This window comes from Mesoplodon mirus, assembly GCF_964341445.2.
Source record: "Mesoplodon mirus genome assembly, chromosome: 9".
NCBI lineage: Eukaryota > Metazoa > Chordata > Mammalia > Artiodactyla > Ziphiidae > Mesoplodon > Mesoplodon mirus.
This window is the reverse complement of record NC_138985.1, coordinates 18,298,877-18,318,051: the sequence shown is the minus strand read 5'-3', so window position 1 is coordinate 18,318,051 and position 19,175 is coordinate 18,298,877. Positions and strand designations below refer to the sequence as shown.

The 19,175-nt window shown below is 40.0% G+C and overlaps 2 protein-coding genes across 2 annotated transcripts in view; one reads left to right on the top strand and one right to left on the bottom strand.

The window, feature by feature from the left end:
* The window catches only part of LRRC17 (leucine rich repeat containing 17), a 31,786-nt gene extending 30,158 nt beyond the window's left edge, over positions 1 to 1,628 (bottom strand). The window contains exon 1 of the mRNA XM_082632413.1: positions 1,163 to 1,628. The gene's annotated coding sequence lies outside the window, so the exon portion shown is untranslated. The remainder of the gene's footprint in view (positions 1 to 1,162) is intronic.
* Positions 1 to 19,175, top strand: part of FBXL13 (F-box and leucine rich repeat protein 13) — a gene marked incomplete at both ends in the record, with an annotated part of 188,464 nt that overhangs the window by 106,452 nt on the left and 62,837 nt on the right. Inside the window, 1 exon segment of the mRNA XM_082632412.1 lies at positions 1,093 to 1,222. Within this exon segment, the coding sequence (XP_082488538.1) occupies positions 1,093 to 1,222 (130 nt within the window).

Sequence of the window (19,175 nt, the reverse complement as noted above, 5' to 3'; positions counted from 1 at the left end):
TGTGTGTTCTGAGTCAAATAATTTGCTATGGAATGTGAATCATATCATATAGTTGTGTTTTTTCAGATTTGGGAAATAAATCTGATTAATGGTCAAAGTTTGCATATCTAATTTCCCATTTATGTGAAGGTAAACTTTATTAGTCATTTGTGGGCTTTTGAGGCACAGAGAGGAGTTTTCTTCCTACTTTTCATTCTTTTTGCTTTCTAATTTGCTGTTAAACTGTTGCAGATCACAAACCAAAAGCACGTTTTTAATTCCATTGCAAGAGCAGGCAGTAGTGGGAATTCTTGCACTTTTATAAAATGCCAGGCTTAGGAGGGCTTTGAAAATCGTCCACTCATTTTGGTCACGGTGGTAATGCCATATTTAATCTGTTTCAACTCCAGTGAGATTGATAGCCTCTGATTGTAGTTTTTATTCCTCTCATATGTTGCCCACTCATTTGCAGAATGTTCTTAACCCATTTTTAAGCTCTGTATATCAATGTCTTTCTTTATCCATAATAATGAAACTGTTACATACAAAATCATGCACTGTTACAAAAAAAATCTATTTTTTTCAAGCCATTTGCTTACCATGTCCATTTTAAGAGCCTGTTATATTCAATTTGCCTCCTTTCTGCCCCAAATCCTAACTCTCATGTAACAGTTAATCGCCACTTAAATGTTTACAAAGGGTTTGTCCTCCTAGACATTTTGCATGTTATTTTGGTGCTCCAAAGATAAAACCTAAATGCAGCAATAACACAAACTCTGAAACTGCTTTCAAACACTAACTTCCAAACAATAGGAATGCACAAACCTCCCCCACCCCCAAAGCTTTATCCCAATCAGCTTTCTTAAAAATCTAGACAAATCTTTAATTATTTTCATTTGAAATGTGATTATGCATTATCTGATATGCTACTGCAATCTCCTTTGCTTAACAGTAAGAGTATTAACAATAAAGTTCAACTCTTGAATATCTGTAAGGAGAAAAGATTAATTTACAGTTTTACTTCTCGTTGTCACAGTGGCTTAACAAAGATGTGAGAAAACAACGAAAGTATAATCACTTTCCTTCCTCTCTTCTCTCGCCCTGTCTTTTCAGGTACTTCCACAATTTACAGAATCTTAGTTTGGCTTATTGCAGAAAGTTTACAGACAAAGGTTTACAGTACCTGAATTTGGGGAATGGATGCCACAAGCTCATCTATCTGGACCTTTCCGGCTGCACCCAGGTTTGTCTTTCAGCCTTCTCTTTCCTGCAGCAGGCGAAGAAGTCCTCCAGAGAATGAGAACGGGCTATATCCAGCCCTCATGTTATACTAACGCTGTGCACGGACCGCAGCACACTTTTTGGAGGTTTTAAATTACATGGCCACAGCTGCTTAAATTTTCCCCAGGATCGCTACTATAGGCTCTTGGCTTCCTTCCACTGGAGTGCCACATCCACTAACAGGCAGAGTTCACTGGATGATGAAGCAGACAGAACACTTCTCTGTAGATACTCTGAGCACAGTTATAATACCAGAGTCCAAATCTTGAAAACTTTTTAGAATTGATACCAAGATACAAACAAAGAAAAACCTTTTGTGGGGAGAATTTGCAAAGAACTTCCTGAAAAGTCAGTTTGCTCTCACGTGGGCTCTCAGAGAGTAAATAGTATTGGGTAAGATGCTACAAGTGATAAATGCATGAAAGGAAAGACACAAAGATTATGATTTTATTTATTTATTTTTTATTTGTTTTTATTTTTGGCTGTGCTGGGTCTTTGTTGTTGTGCGCAGGCTTTCTCTAGTTGCGGCGAGCGGAGGCTACTCTTCGTTGCAGGGCGCGGGCTTCTCACTGCAGTGGTCTCTCTTGTTGCAGAGCACAGGCTCTAGGCACACAGGCTTCAGTAGTTGTGGCACACAGGCTTCAGTAGTTGTGGCACACGGGCTCTAGAGTGCAGGCCCAGTAGCTGTGGCACACGGGCTTAGTTGCTCTGTGGCATGTGGGATCTTCCCGGGCCAGGGATCAAACCCGTGTCCCCTGCACTGGCAGACAGATTCTTAACCACACCACCAGGGAAGCCCAAAGATTATGATTTTAAAAACTGCATTATATCCTTGGGCTAAATAACATGACGATTTGAGGTCTATATGGGGAAATATTTAAGTTTGAAGGAACACGACTAAGGAAAACTGGGCAGAAAAGAGTGGAATTGTGGAGGGTAGGGCATGGCACTTCGGAAGCAGTTACTACCTCCTTGATAGTTTCTTCTGCTCTGTTTTGTTTGATTTCAGTCATGGTTCTTTTAATTTTTCTTTCACCTCTCTGTGTATTTTATTGATATTTGTGTCACAGAATGTTCATCATTCTATGAGACTAAGAACACAAATGAGAACTGTTACTATATGCCAGGCACCATGTTGACTGTTTCATACAGATCAAATTCACTGCTCATACAGATGCTGTGCAGTATGTATTTATCATGCCCATTTAGACATGAAAAGACCAAGGCTCCCAGGGCTGCATGGCTGGTGAAAGCACATGGTACTGGTACAGTTATAAGCAGGTAGATTCCCTGGAAGGAATACAAGGACCGAACAGATTTCTCCTCCGAGTTCTTGAACAGACAGAGATCTTACATGGCACTGCTACTGACATATCATGGTCTCCTGGTTCACCACTCAGTGGAGGGGATTCAGGGAAGGGGGGGACGTCAAGCTAGGGCTGACACGGCTAGAAGGTGCATTTGTTTAACATCCAGTCCACTGCGACATAGCTTGCTGAGCATCAACATCTACCATCACTCTGTGGCCAAGATGGGCTTAATGTTCCCTCCAGATGGACAAAACTTCAGACAGGCTTCTTCTTGACTCTGGACCCCTGACCTCCCTTTTCTTAGAGCGTTTACTTTAGAAAACTTGTGGTTGCACATTCTTTCTCTGCTCCTGTGGAGATGTAAAGCCCTTAAAAAGCTTCTTGCCAGTTTTACAACCCAGGAATGTCTTCCTCAAAGACCTGGGAGCCGGCCTTTAATATGTAATCATCAAGAGAGAGAGCATCAGTATCTCCCCATCTCTGTGGGAGGATGGGAGCCTGACTTCCACATGGATGTCAATTAGCAAACACAGACGGCCTAATCACAAAGGAAGAATACCTTCAAATTCAGAAATAATGTGCTTGACACATCTAACTGATCAATCTCTCCCCTAAAGATACATGCTCCAGTACTTTTTTAAAAATTAATTTTTATTGGAGTTTAGTTGATTTACAATGTTGTGTTAGTCTCTGCTGTCCAGCAAAGTGAATCAGTTATACATATACATATATCTGCTCCTTTTTAGATCCTTTTCTCATATAGCCCATTGCAGAGTACTGAGCAGAGCTCCCTGTACTATACGGTAGGTCCTTACTAGTTATCTATTTTACATACAGTCGTGCCTAGCTTGCCTCAGTGCTTCAGAACCCTCTGTACAGTGTGACTTACCTCCTTGTTCTTCTCAGCTTCCACCAGGTAACTATTGTAGCAAAAACACACAACACATGCACAGACACACAAACACACATACACATGTCCTAAGGTTAAATATTTTCAGACACACTAAGGTCAAAATTAGAGGTTTCAAACTGATGACCCTCTGGCTAGATATATATGCAAAACATATAGACACAGTCTGTCTTTAAATTTTGAGCCAACAGTTGGAATTTTGGAGTTTTCAAATAAAAATCTAGACTTCAAGCTTCTCTTAAAAAACCAGAAGAACTAGCAAAACTGGGCCTGCTTTCCCACATGGCAACAACAGGCTGGAGCTGAGTCAGCCTCACCCCCTTGAGATGGAGTCCCCTCCTCAGTATGCCGCCCTCTCCTCCACTCAGTAACGTCCACACATGCACTGACTCTGGGACTGCTACCAATTCACTGCATTGCCTGCCTGCCCCAGTAGGTATTTGAGTTTGGTCTGAATTTCTAAAGAATAGATTTCTTTTCCTAACTGACCCTTAATTTGCAAGTCTCAAACTACAGTGACATTAGTATTTCACATCATTATGCAAAATAATGTTAGGTTTTTTTTTTTTGTTCATCCGTCTTCCATTTGCATTTGTTCATTTAATAATCTAATTACTTGAGAGATTTAGCCCTAGGTGTCAGGCACTGGAAACTGTACCATTTGAAACTTTGTAAGAAACGGGCTCATTATGAACCACAGATATCTTAATAATGGCTGCTGCTGTAACTTCAGAGAATCAGTGAATCTTGGATGTTACTGCTTCTGAGGGACTTATTAAGTCTTTTGAGGAGGCTCCATCTACCTCCCTAGCTCTGGGTGTGAGGATAGTTTCACCCTTCCAGACCTACTTGCATTGATATGACAGTATAAAATGGTTTCAAAGAAGGAAAGTTGACTATTCACAGGTTTTTCAGGTTCTTCCCTTGGAAAGTAAAATGTATTTTCTTTTTATGTTTGGAATTTTGCACTATGAAGTCATGTGTTAGTGTATCTGATCAAGGAAAAAGGCCCTAATAAAACAAAAAGTTGAGAATAGAAGCTTACAACTAAATGCTTTACACTGGTGTTTATTGAGTGCCTGCTGCATACTGGGCACAATGACGAGTCACATAGCATCTCTGTCTTTTGGAAGCTCTGGATGAACATAAATGAATTATGTTAAGGGCTAAATGTTCATGCAGTCACAGCTGCCCGAAAAAGGAAAGATGTATACAGTATTGTGAAAGAATTTGAACCATATTTGTTAGAAAAACTAAATAAGTGGATGATGGAGAACTACAAAGAAAAGTGAAAATCAATTACATATGTTTTAGAAATATTCTGCATTCTTATGGGATTGGATAAACACTGTAGGGTGCCCTAAGTAATATGACCGATTTCCTAATGAGTACCAGTACTTGCACGTTCCCCTGCATGTCATCCTCTTTGATGGGGTTGAGGTGATGCCTATGCCCAGTTTCTCCTCCTTGAAAAAGCCTCTGCTCACACGTGGCCTGAACTGGGAGAGGGCTGCTCCAGTGAGCTCTCACTATCCTCTGCAAATTTCTAGTCATATACTTGCCACTTTGAGTTTTCTTTTTTCACTTTTAAAAAACCTGCTTTTTTTCTTATTACATGCTAAATGCAGAAAAATACAAGAAAAAAAGGAGAAAAAGGGACTTCCCTGGTGGTTCAGTGGTTAAGAATCTGCCTGCCATTGCAGGGGACACGGGTTCAAGCCCTTGTCCGGGAAGATCCCAGATGCTGCGGAGCAACTAAGCCCATGCGCCACAACTACTGAGCCTGCACTCTAGACCCCGCGAGCCACAACTACTGAGCCCACGTGCCACAACTACTGAAGCCTGCGTGCCTAGAGCCCCTGCTCTGCAACAAGAGAAGCCACCGCAATGAGAAGCCTGTGCACCACAATGAAGAGTGGCCCCTGCTCGCCCCAACTAGAGAAAGCCCGTATGCAACAAAGTCCCAACACAGCCAAAAATAAATAAATAAATTAATTAATTAATTTAAAAAAAAAACAAGAGAAAAAAATTTTAATTACCTGAAAATTCATCACCAGAAATAATAAACACTACTAGAATTCAGGGTCTTTATTCTATGCCTGTCTAGAGTTTAAAAAAACTGAAATGGGTTATATAGTACACATATCTTTCATTTAATGTTTTATAAAGTGAATATCTCTTTATTCCATTAAATATTTTTCCTGTAACTTACTTTTTTTTTTTTTTTTTTTTGCGGTACGCAGGCCTCTCACTGTTGTGGCCTCTCCCGTTGCAGAGCACAGGCTCTGGATGCGCAGGCCCAGCGGCCATGGCTCACGGGCCCAGCCGCTCTGCGGCATGTGGGATCTTCCCGGACTGGGGCACGAACCCGTGTCCCCTGCGTCGGCAGGCGGACTCTCAACCACTGCGCCACCAGGGAAGCCCCCTGTAACTTACTTTTAATAGCTATATAGTATTTCATTGTATCAAAATACCAATATGTATTTAACTATTCATTATTGGCCTACAATTCTTTTTTTTTGGCCTACCATTTTTTTTGCTATCATAAATAACCTGTGAGGAAAATTATTGTAGCCATATCTTTGCATATGTCTATGCAATTTTTTGGTACAAATTTTTAGAAGTGAAATGGTCAGAGGATATAGTTATTTTTAAGGCCATCCATACCCTACAAAGATTGTCAGTTTACACTTACAATAAATGTAAAATAGTTTGTTCTCTTCATAAATATATTATATATAAAAAAATTTTGCCAATTTGACATTGAATATGATATTTTATATTTTCAATTTGTATTTCTTTGATTACCAGGCAAAGTTAAACCATACACAGGCATTTAATAAATATCTGTTGAATGACAGCATTCTTATCCCAACAGGGCGCCAATGTTAAAATATTTTTCAAATTAATTAAAAAATCTCTTTCAAACTGGGGAATATTGGAGATAATGTAAGTTAAGTGCCTGACACAGTTGGTGATAAAAAAAGAAAACCTATTAGTATATTTCTCTAAAAAAATTTCTTCAGAGCCTGAGTGCAACATTTTCATTATAGTAGTTTCAGAAGAAAAAAAAAATCTACATTCATTTAACAAAATGATTCTGGCTGAATCCGTTGAACAAATTTAATTTGTTTGCTTTTATATTTGCTACTTACTCAAAGTTATAAAATCTAACCTCATGCCATAAAATAATTTTTTAAAAACCATGTTTAAATACAATTTGGAAAGACTCTGGAGACAAAATGGTTTTATCACGTAAAGAAGGTACTCTTTCCTGTGCTCCTTTGTCATCTATAATCTGGGAGACATTTGGCGACAGTGAATGGATCCATCTTTTTTTATGCTCTAAGGAATGATGTGTAACCTAACTCATGGTAGACATTTGTCAGATATTTGTTGAATTTTTGGATTAATGTTTAGTTAAATGAGTGAAACTAATGAACCACTGTATGAGATGTTGGTAGTTTTCCTTTGCATCTCATACTCTGCTTCAAGGAACCACTCCTCTCCCTTCCCTTGTGGTTCTGGGGAGCTGTCAGTCGTGGCACCTTGAAAGCAACACACTACAGTAATTGGAAGCATTGGTTCTGGGGCACCTGCATTTTAATCTTGAGTTTGCTATTTACTAGGTATGGGACAGGGGCAGGTTACTTAAGCTTTCTGTATACCTCACTTTCCTTATCTATGAAATGGGGAAAATACTAGTAACTTCCTAAGTGTGTTGTGTGAATGAAATTATTTGATACACAAAAGAGTCTTAGAATGATGGCTTCATATAGCAAATGCTTAGCCACCATTAGCTATTATTATTAGATTACTATTAGTATTTTTCCAATGGCCGCTATCATTTGGCCCAGGCCTAGACATTCCTAAATTCCATGTGCAGTGGCTATGATTTTTCCAGGAAGAGCATGACCTTAGCAGAACTATTCAGAACTCTTTTAGGTGCTCAACATTGGGAAAAATAAATTCAGTTTTTTCTGAGGTTCCAGGGCCTGGAATGTGTACGTCTAGGCTGGTTTGTGGTTCTCTTGCTCAGGAACATGGAGGAAATTTGTCTGCAATGGGAAAGAATAAAATCATCACAAAGAGGCTGACCTTCAAGAGGGAGAGATGCTGTGTTCGAGAAGGAGAGATGGTATATTTTTGCTTGGCTGGACTTTCAGTTAGAGATACCACTAATTCCCTTTTTACCTACGCTAGTTTATGTTGGGTCATTGTGACTCAAGGAAGCTGACTGGTACAACTGTTGAGGATGTGATTCTTATTTAGCTTTTAGTTGGGGTACTGAATACTTTGATGGAAAGCCTTTCTCAAGGAAAAAACTAAGGCCCAAGAGAGGAAGTTTGTGAAGGTTTCTCATAGCTCTTCACATGCTTGTATTCTACCATGTACCTGAATTTGTTGCTTTGAGCATGCCTGTGGCTGACCACAAAGCAATCCTTAACACCCAAGAAACTGAATTAAATCTGCTTCCTGTTTTGCTGGCACTGACAGCTGGGACATACTGAGCAAAGGCATTCCCTAATGACTTTTTTGAGGGTAAGTATAATATACAGAAAAGTGCACAAAGTGCTATATACATGTCCTTTGGTGAACACAGAATGTATTTCTGTTGAGTATACACATAGGAATCAAATGGGCTGGGTGTGAAGTACGTGTATGTTTGGCTTTTGTTGATATCATCGTTAGTTTCCTAAATTGGCTGTGTCAATTCTAATGATTATGATTTAGAAAACTCATGTGGATGTGATTTCTGCAAGAAAGCTAATGCTGTGGCTCCACAGACTTACTCCCTATATTTACCCACATAATTTATTTTCATAGCAACACTATAATTAAAGTGCAGTACAGGAGAGGTAGGAGAACAACATTCAAACCTAGAGTGGGCTTCTATGCTGATGAGTACTCTTCCCTTCTCAGAAATTAGCAGTAAGTATTTAAGTCACCTTATATACACTTCCATAGCAAGCCGGTTTCATTAAACTTCCCTCTTTTCAACTATTTTAATCAAACATTTAGAATCCATCACTGGTGACTACTTTCAATAAAAGAAAATAAGAAGAGAGGTTTAAAAATATTGTGTGTTCTCTGCAGTATTTTTCAGGAGAGGAAAAGTACTCAAGGGAAGAAACATAACCAGGGATTTCTGTTTTATTTCATACTAGATTTATTTTATTTTCCTTATTTTGGAACTCAGGTACCAGTAACAGATTTAATCACACTCCTCAATTCATGGCACACTTTCATCATCAGTCCATGCAAGGCTGATCTCTTGTTTTATTTATTCCCTTTTATCTACATTTCCCACTCATGTTCCCCTTTCTCTACACAAGCAAACCCTCTAATTTGTTTTATGTGGTTCCATATACAAATATATTCTTAAAACTTTCATTTGAAAAGATACTTGTACCCCAATGATCATAGCGGCACTATTTAATAGTCAAGACACAGAAGAAACCCAAGTGCCCATCAACAGATGAGATATACATATATATATATATATATATACACATATATATATCACATTTTCTTAAGCCAATCATCTGTTGTGTGTGTGTATATATATATTTACACACATATATATCACACACACACATATATACACACACATACACAATGGAATATTACTCAGCCATAAAAAAGGAAATATTGTCATTTGCAGCAATGTGGATGGACCTAGAGAATATTATGCTTAGTGAAATAAGTCAGACAGTGAAAGACAAGTCTATATGACATGACATATGATATGAATCTAAAAAATAATACGAACAAATGTATATACAAAAGAGAAACAGAGTCACAGACATAGAAAACAAATTTATGGTTACAAAAGGGGAAGGGGAGGGGGAGGGACAAATTAGGAGTATGGGATTAACAGATACAAACTACTATACATAAAATAGATAAGCAACAAGGATTTACTGTATAGCACAGGGAATTATACCCAATATCTTATAATAACCTATAATGGAATATAATCTGCAAAAAAACTGAGTCACTATGCTGTACATCTGAAACTAACACAATATTGTAATTCAACCATACTTCAATTCAAAAAATGAGCAAAACATAAAAGTCTTTCTCTAGCAACAAAAAGGAATATATTAATATATATATCAATGTTTTCTTGCATTCTTATATTGTGGTTCTGTGTGTGGGTTTTAATCCTCATAAACGATATTGTGCTATAGCTCTGGCTCTTTCTCTTATTTCTGACAATGTTTCTAAAGGTGCCTCAGTCACCTCTTCTCTCGAACCCCTTAATCTCTTAATCATAGAGAGCCCCAAGGTTCAGTTCTTGGTCTCCTTTTCTTCTCATCACGCACTTGGTGATGTTACCTAGATCATGGCTTTAAATATCACCTACAACAACAAACACTCATATAAAAAAAAGAATCATGTGGGCTTTCCTGGTGGCGCAGTGGTTGAGAGTCCGCCTGCCGATGCAGGGGACGCGGGTTCGTGCCCCGGTCCGGGAGGATCCCGCATGCCGCGGAGTGGCTGGGCCCGTGAGCCATGGCCACTGGGCCTGCGAGTCCGGGGCCTGTGCTCCGCGGCGGGAGAGGCCACAGCAGTGAGAGGCCTGCGTACCGCCAAAAAAAAAAAAAAAGAACCACGCAACAAACAAAAGTTTCTAGGTATGAGACACAACAATAGAAACTGGAAAAATGGTAAGATATGTTCACTAATCTAAAGAAGATCAAAATATAGTGGAGGAGACAGACAGGCATAAAAATTATTTTACAATGTGGTAAGAGAGGAAGTATAATTGTGGTTAAAAGCACAGACTAAAACACCAAACAGACCCAGTTTGAAATCTTAGCTTTACCTATCACTTCTAGCTGTGTATTCTTAGGTCAAATAACCTCTCTAAGGCTCAGTTTCCACATATACTAAAGGGGATAATCATAGTACCTACCTGATGGGGTTCTAGCCATAAGTAAATAAGATAACGCATGTGAACCACTTAGTAGAGTGTCTGGAACAACTATTTTAAGTGCGATACCAGATGTACATCTGTACATGAGGGTAAGGAGCCTTAAAGAGGGAATAACAAACATCCTGAGTGGTCTGGAGGTTATCTGTTGAGTGGAACCTTGAGACATGAATAGGAATTCATCATTAAGAACAGGAGGGGGGGCTTCCCTGGTAGCTCAGTGGTTGAGAGTCTGCCTGCCGATGCAGGGGACACGGGTTCGTGCCCCGGTCCGGGAGGATCCCACATGCCGTGGAGCGGCTGGGCCCGTGAGCCATGGCCGATAGGCCTGCGCGTCCAGAGCCTGTGCTCCGCAACGGGAGAGGCCACAACAGTGAGAGGCCCGCGTACCACACACACACACAAAAAAAAAAGAACAGGAGAGAAAGGAAAACAACATAGGAGCAAGGTGTACTCTGTAAAGAGAAAGGCAGTAGTTAGTGTGCATGTGGGAAAATAACAGGAATGGCTGAAAAAAAATAGGTGGGAGCTGGCTCACGAAGGGACTTGTATTTCCTGCTGCATAAGCAGCTTGAGTTTTGTCCTGTAGATAATGGGAAGCCACTGAAAGATTCTTAAGCACAGAAGTAAGGTCGGGTATCATGTCAAGATACAGCTGAGCAAAACCTACAATATTTAGTAAGGTATGGGCAGTTTCATAGTTACAATGATCAAACACAAAGACCTTAGAGACCAGCAGTCCAATGCCAATTTTATACGACAAAGTGGGGTTTAAAAAATAAATTTGATTAGAAATGGAAAAAGCTAAAGGCAATTTTAAAGTCAACAAAAAATGAGAATTATTTGAATTATAATTGAGACCACTGCTCATTCTCAGATCATGTGATTTGAGACTCAGGTAGTACAGGAAATTACGACCCAGTTTCCATCCTTTGTCTCTTCTGATCCAACAAAACATATCTTGTCATTAAGACAAGATATCTAAATCTGCCTTCTACACAGGGCGTCTATGAAGCCTGGAAACATAAGTAACATTTTACTTTTTTACAGATTGAAGATGTCTTTGACAATATTACGCATATTCGCCTATGTCTGGGTAAAGAGACACTTTCTAAACCTCTTTAGTTTTATTTTAACAATAAACTTTCATTAAGTAATTTTTTTTAATTACAAAAATAAGGAGGAAAAAATGCGGTAATCTAAAGTGGCAGGGCCACACACTCCCTTCAAGTTCTGGGCACTCACTCGCCTTCACAAGGAGGTCAGTGAGCTCCTTCTCACTACTGTACACCGCTCTGGAGGCCTTTCCTTCTTGCCACAAGACATCTACAGAGAAAGGGAAGACCACTGGATCAGTAAGCAGGAGACTTTGGGAAGACAGGTTCTAATAAAGAAGAAATAGGAAGAAACTCCTCTGCGTACAAAAGAAAAAAAAAAAGTTGGAGTGGAAACCCAAAGGTGTTCTTACATTAAATCAAGAAAAAGAACTCCAATAAAGAGTTATCACAGGGGCTTCCCTGGTGGCGCAGTGGTTGAGAGTCCGCCTGCCGATGCAGGGGACGTGGGTTCGTGCCCCGGTCCGCGAAGATCCCACATGCGGCTGGGCCCGTGAGCCATGGCCGCTGGGCTTGCGCAGCCGGAGCCTGTGCTCCGCAACGGGAGAGGCCACAACAGTGAGAGGCGGCCCGCGTACCGAAAAAAAAAAAAAAAAAAAAAAAAGGGTTATCACAGCAAAGTAGAGATGGAAGACCAACAATTACCATCAACAACAGTGTGAAAAAGGTATTAACAGCATCTAGGTACAATAGAGATAGTCCAGTAATAATGTCCTCATTCTCAACTGCCTTCCAGCAGCAGAACAATTTTCCTTTATCTATACTCATTTTCTGTTCTCTGTAGGGCTCAGGTTGACCTTTTTCGGCAGTGGCTTCCTTCTTTTCTGCCTTCCTAGTCAGTCAAAGGAAGTGTGTGAACTGCTATGAACAGTTAGCAGAAAAGAGTAAGGCAAAGGTGTGGAATTTCAGTATACTATCACCAGAGCTGGAGCCAGGGAACTGAATCCCTGACTAGACAAACCGTGGTGAGAGATGAACCATCAGCCTCCTGTCCTCAGGGACCCCTCCTTCAGACAAGCCCGGAAACCCATACAGAATTAGCCACCTGCTTCCAGCAACCTCTGCTGCAGCACTCAGCATCAGGAACACAGCCATCACTGGGAGAAGGCTCAGAGGACAGGTTCCTGACCAGAATGTAAGGTCTGACTTTCCACTTCCTGTCTGAGATGCTCCCTCAGAGACACTCTACAATACCAACGAATCTGTTCATGTGGGTGTCTCGGGTCCTTTTATGACAACAAGGCTGTGCCCTATTGAAAGTGGGTAGTGAGAATTACAGAAGCACCCTAGCTGAAAACTGTTGCCATGGGCTCTACAAAGCCAAGATCTGCAGTTCCAATGAGAGCAGAAGACTGAGTAGTGAATATCCAGACAAACCCCTCATTCTCACGTGATCTGTCAGCTCTGGCTTGTGGTCAGTTTGACTTTCCCTCTTTCTTTAGAGGACACTGGTCTGTGCCATGCATGTCTTCAGACCAGAGGTCACTAGCGTTTCAAAAGTAGGATATATGGTTTTATTTCCTGTTCTTTAACTGGGGCTACAGAGTATGACAATGGACAGCGACTTAAAAATGGAAGGGAAGGAAATATGGTGCAGCCAACCAGCCCTCATAATCATAGAAATCTTTAATATACAGGCCTCAGAGAATGCTAATCCTTGCTTTACATCATATATAAATCCTGGACTGTATCTAGTTTTGTACCATCTGATGTCAAAAATTCAACACATGTCAATTAGAAAATTTTAAATGTAGTATGGTATCCTGGACTAGATCCTAGAACAGGAAAAAAGACATTATAGAAAAACTGGTGAAACAGGAATAGAATTTGTAGTTTAGTTAATAGCACTGTAACAATGTTAATTTTTTAGTTTTGACAAATGTACCATGGTTATTTTAGATGTTAACATCAGGAGAAGCTGGGTAAGAGGTATGTGGGAAATCTCTGTATTATCTTTGCAAATTTTCTATAAATCTAAAATTATGCCGAAAAAACCCAACAACAAACACTCATATATGTATATATATAAAAAATATATAATGTATATATAAAATCATTACATATGTATATGCATAATATACACACACGAATATATGCTCACATACGTATATACACATACATATATATGTAATGTATGCACATAGGAGTACGTTTATATATGCATATATACATGTGCATGTATATGTGTTTATAGGAGTATATATGTATTAGGAGTACTTATATATGTTATATATAGAGAGAAGTAATATATGTATATATGCATGTACATATATATACATATACACATATTATGTATACATACACAGACACATATATATGATAGATAATATATATCTTCAACCCAGAGTTCTCTCTCGAATTTTAGACTCATATCTTTTAAAAAATTTATTCATTTATTTATTTTTGGCTGCATCGGGTCTTAGTTGCAGCACGAGGGCTCTAGTTGAGGCACGCAAGCTCAGCAGTTGTGGCACGTGGGCTTAGTTGCCCCGCGGCACGTGGGATCTAACTTCCCTGACCAGGGATCAAACCTGCGTCCCCTGAATTGCAAGGTGGATTCTTTTTTTTTTTTTTTTTTTTTTTTTTTTTTTTTTTGCGGTATGCGGGCCTCTCACTGTTGTGGCCTCCCCCGTTGCGGAGCACAGGCTCCGGATGCGCAGGCCCAGCGGCCATGGCTCACGGGCCCAGCCGCTCCGCGGCATATGGGATCCTCCCAGACCGGGGCACGAACCCGTATCCCCTGCATCAGCAGGCGGACTCTCAACCACTGCGCCACCAGGGAGGCCCGCAAGGTGGATTCTTTACCATTGGACCACGAACGAAGTCCCTAGACTCTTAAATCTTAAAAAAAAAAAAAAAAATCTCCGCTCGAAAATGTAACTCCTTGCTCCACCTTTGGCCTTTCCTATCTCAGTTAATGACAGCTCCATGTTTACAGCTGCTTAGGCCAAAAGTCTTGGAGTCATCTGTTACAGACTGAATTGTATCCGCTCCAAATTAATATGTTGAATTCCTAACCCCTGGTATCTTAGAATGTGACCTTGTTTGGAAATAAGGTCATTACAGATGTAATCAGTTAAGATGAGATCATTAGGGTGGGCCCTAATCCAATGTGACTGATGTCCTTATAAAAAGGGGAAATTTGGACACGGACACATGCATACTGGAGAGCGCCATGTAAACATGAAGATAGCCATCTACAAACCAATGAGAGAGGCCTGAACCATATCCTTCCCTCACATTGAAGGAACCAACCCTGCTAACACTGTGATCTTGGACCTTTTGGCCTCCAGAACTGTTAGACAACAAAATTCTGTTGTTTAAGCCACCAGTTTGTGGTACTTAGTTACAGCAGACCTAGCCAACTATTACAATATTCTTGACTTTTTCTCTCACACTCCACATGCACTCTGTCAGGAAGTCCAGTTGACTATCACTTCAGAATCTCTCCAGGATCTGACCACTCCTCACCATTTTCACAGTTACTACCCAGGTCCAGGTCACCATCATCTCTTGCCCGGATTATTGTGATAGCTTCCTAACTGGTCTCTGTGCTTTCACTTCAACCTCTAAGTTTCCTCTCAACACAGTAGCATCTAGAATGGTCTTTTGAAAACCCAAGTCAATGTTCTGCCTCAGTTCAAATACCTGGCAAGTCTTCCTATTTACTCAATCAAACAAAAGCCTTGGAAGGACCTTCAGGATCCCATAGAATCTGCCTCCTTCCCTCATTGTCTCTCTGACATCACTTCCTACTACTCTTCCTCTTGCCAACTCTGCTCCAGCCACACTGGCTTCCTTGATGTTCTTTCAACACACAAGCTCTTGCCTTCGGGTTTTTTGCACTGGCTGTTTTCCTTGCCGGGAACACTCTTTCTGCAGCTACCTGTATGGCTTTCTCACCTCCTTTAAGTCTTTCTCACATATCCCCAAATGAATGAATAAGTGGATAAAAATACATCAGCTAAAATGCTCCAAAGAGATCCATATTAGTTCCATGTTCATATCAGAGCTCTCTAACATATGGTCTTGTTTCTTTCAAAATCTCAAAGAAGAAAATACGGGTAGGATTAAGAGTTTTAATGGAAAGGATAAGTCTATCTTACACGTACATGAGAAAGTGCCAATTAGGAGGGCAGTGATTCCTGGTTATGCTTTTCCTTTACCCTCTGCTCTGTTTGTGTGTAACTCCAAGGGTTCTCATGTTGATATTGCCTTTGGGTAGCCACTTTTTCTACAGATGCATGTATCTCCAATTGTGTTTAGCAGTGGGTTATACCATTATGTAGGAAGCTAGGCATGGAATAATCACAGCTATGCTGGGAAGGAAGGCTAGGCTGAAGCCAATCTCTGGTTGAAACCCAAATGCCCAGAAACCAGTAACTCTGAACATGAAGTGGGAAAAGGAGCCAGATGAAGAGTGGGGAGTTTGGGCCAAGGTACAGATTTACATGTTCAGATTTAAGATTTCAGTTAAACCAGAGAGCAAGAGAGCTTACAACAGTTTCTGCCTCTCTGTTCCCGTGCTCTTCATTTCCAGCCTAAGTACTTCCACTAGGCTCACTTTTTGCCCTCTGACTAAACACCGGCATACTGTCCCTTTCTTCCATTCACCAGGTTAACTTTCACATACCCTTTGAGGCTCTGCTCAGTCACAACCTTCTCTAGGAACCCCTCGCTGACCCCTCCTTTCCCCTAACCCAAGCTGGGTTAAGATCCCTTCATTCCACCTCCACTAAGCATCCTCTATGTGTTTGATGGTCTGCTTATTTGTCTGCTCTCCGCCCCACTGTGAGCTCCTTGATGGCCAGGATGGTGCCTTATTTACCTGTATCTGTATCCTCAGTGCATAATAAATACCTGGCACATAGTAGGGCTGTGATCAATGTTTCATGAATGAATGAATGAAACTGCAGCCAATTTCAGGGTATGGCTAGCCAGGTTCTTCAGGTGGACGCTCAGGAGGCTTGTTAGGTATCTGAGAAGTTGGCAACTTGCCACAGCAAGGTCTGATGATCTTTTCTTGGTAAGAGTTGGGTCTGACATTTCTTTCGATTTACAGGGAGAAAAGAGCCTAGGAAACTACAAAATACTAAAGTGAAAGTATGTTTTCATCAATTATTTTTCAGTTACTACACAAGTCAACAGCAATGAAAAGGGACAGCATCCCAGAAATGTTCAAATGATTGGAACACTCAATATAGTAATAATGGTTTATCAGTAGTTCCTGTACTATTAAATCTCTCTGGGACCCGTGAATCTTAAAGGTACACTGTGTAAACTGCAAACTGGAAGATTCTAAGGACATTTCAGTTCTCTCTAGGCTACATAAATTCCAACCTCCCCTTTCAGAGAGGCAAAGATCATGGAAGGTCTTACTTATTCACCCCTGGGGTTTGGGGTGGAGGTGGGAGAAAGCCACGGAGGCACATCCAGGGATGAATGTATTAGCCAAATGGAACAGAGACTGCATAAGCAGAGCAATCTCTCTCACCCTCTCTCTCATACAGCAGAAAGCAGTGGGATGGTGAAAGGAGCCCCAAACTGAAGTTAAGAGACCCGGGATCTAGTCCTTGCTATGCCACTAAGCACTCGTGCAACTCTGGACATTTACTTGCTTTTTCTGCTTCAGTTCTCTCTTCTGTAGAATGGCTAGGTTAGCTAGATGATCTCTGAGATATTTTTCAGCTTTAGGATTTTGTGTTTCTGTATGATGGCTAACCAAGATAACTAAAGGAGGAGTAAGACTCGGGGAAAAGAATAATGAATGTTAGTTTGGAAAAGCTGACTTTGAGGTTCCTGTGATATACCTGGTCGTCAATGACAAGAACCAATTGAAAGTGGAAGTCTGGTCCTTGGAGCACAGCTGGGAGTGGAGGTACAGATCCGGTACTTTATCAGCAGGAGGTAAACGGAACAATAAGAGTTATGTGACCAGCTAAACCAGTTGTGAATGAACAGATTCTGTACCAAAATAAATTGGTAACAGCCAAATTCAAAATTATCATTCAGTTAATATTTATTTGATTACATTTTCCCTTATTCTGTATTTTAATGGATGGTAATAATAACTGCTACCATTTGTTGGGTATTGGCTATGAGCTAGGTGTTGAAGAAAGTGTTTTACATTTATTATCTCATTTAATATTTATAAATAACTACATGAGGTCAGTATCACTATTCCCATTTTTGAGATGTGGAAACTGAACACTGGTCAGTTGGTAAACATCTAACAACTGGATAGGAACATGCAAATCCCAGAGTTACAGTGGTTGTTGACTTCCATGGTGTAAAAACTCTCACCATGGCCTATTTCAAGCTAACAACAAGAGGTCACTGAACAGAGAGATAGGAAGAAATGTGCCTTATGTAATACGGTCACCATACAGATATAATAAACATACATATCTTCAAGAGCATAGATAATGGTAACATGTGGTAAAATAATTAGAAGGTCATGAGTTTGGGTATTCACTACACTTGTTAATATAGTTTATTTAAGTTTATATGATTTAATCTTTTAACTAGCTGTGTTTAACAACTGGCTTCCATAGCTCCTAACATTTTAACAATCTGCTCTTGCAAGCTAGTATAAGCTGGCTCCACACACCACTGAAAACGATGCTAAGACAGAGGAAGTAACTTGCCTAAGGTCACATAGAAAATGTCAGGGTCAAGATTAGAACCTTGATCCACCTAATTCTGAAGACCAGGCTCTTAACCACTAGACTATCATCTGTAAAACTATAAAGTGCTATATACTGTGTATGGTAAAAAATTATTGCTGCATTTCGTATCTGAAAAAAATGTTATGTGGTCTTAAGTGTCATCAATAAGGAGGGGTTCTAGTGGAAAAGCAGCCATTAATCAGAAAAGTCACAGCGCAATTTCTGCTTTTCTGGGTCAGTTCTTGTGCCTGAGTTTCCCTTTGTTGAAGGAATGCTTTGTGTCCTGTTTGAATCGCACTTCAACCCGTGTTGGGAAAAAAAAATAGAAGAAGTTATTAACATCTTTTTATGTTTCTTGTAGACAGGACTCAGGGAAGTTTAAATGGTTGTTATTATTAGTTTGACTATAACTTTATACTAGCCATACTGAAAATAAAATATAAAGAAATATAACAAACACCCATCGTTTAACATCCATAGATTAAGGCAATCTCTTTGTAGCCAAAATGTATAAGGATGTTTATTACATTAAGTAGTAAAAAATAAAACATCTGGAAACAATTTTTAGATCTTGAAGAATCAGAAGACAAAATGATGAGCCTCAGGGCACTAAGATCATATTTACCCCTCTGGAGAAAAGGTTTGAAAAAAATTTTAATGCTTTCTGAAAAAACATACTTATTTTAGTTTCTCCTCTGTTCCCTATCATAGGAAATGACTTACACACAGAATTTCATGAACTGATCATAAAACTCTACTTAGGTCTCTGGACCTGGTTGAAGCCTGTAGTTAGGATTGTAGCTGTAAAGCCACCATCTAGCTCAATAAATCTAGACAAACCAAGTAGCTCTATGGATCATTGTGTTGTAAAAATAAAGTATTCTAGCTGTGATTCTCTTGGTTAAAAAAGAGATAGGGACTTCCCTGGTGGTCTAGTGGTTAATACTTCGCCTTCCAGTGTAGGGGGTGAGG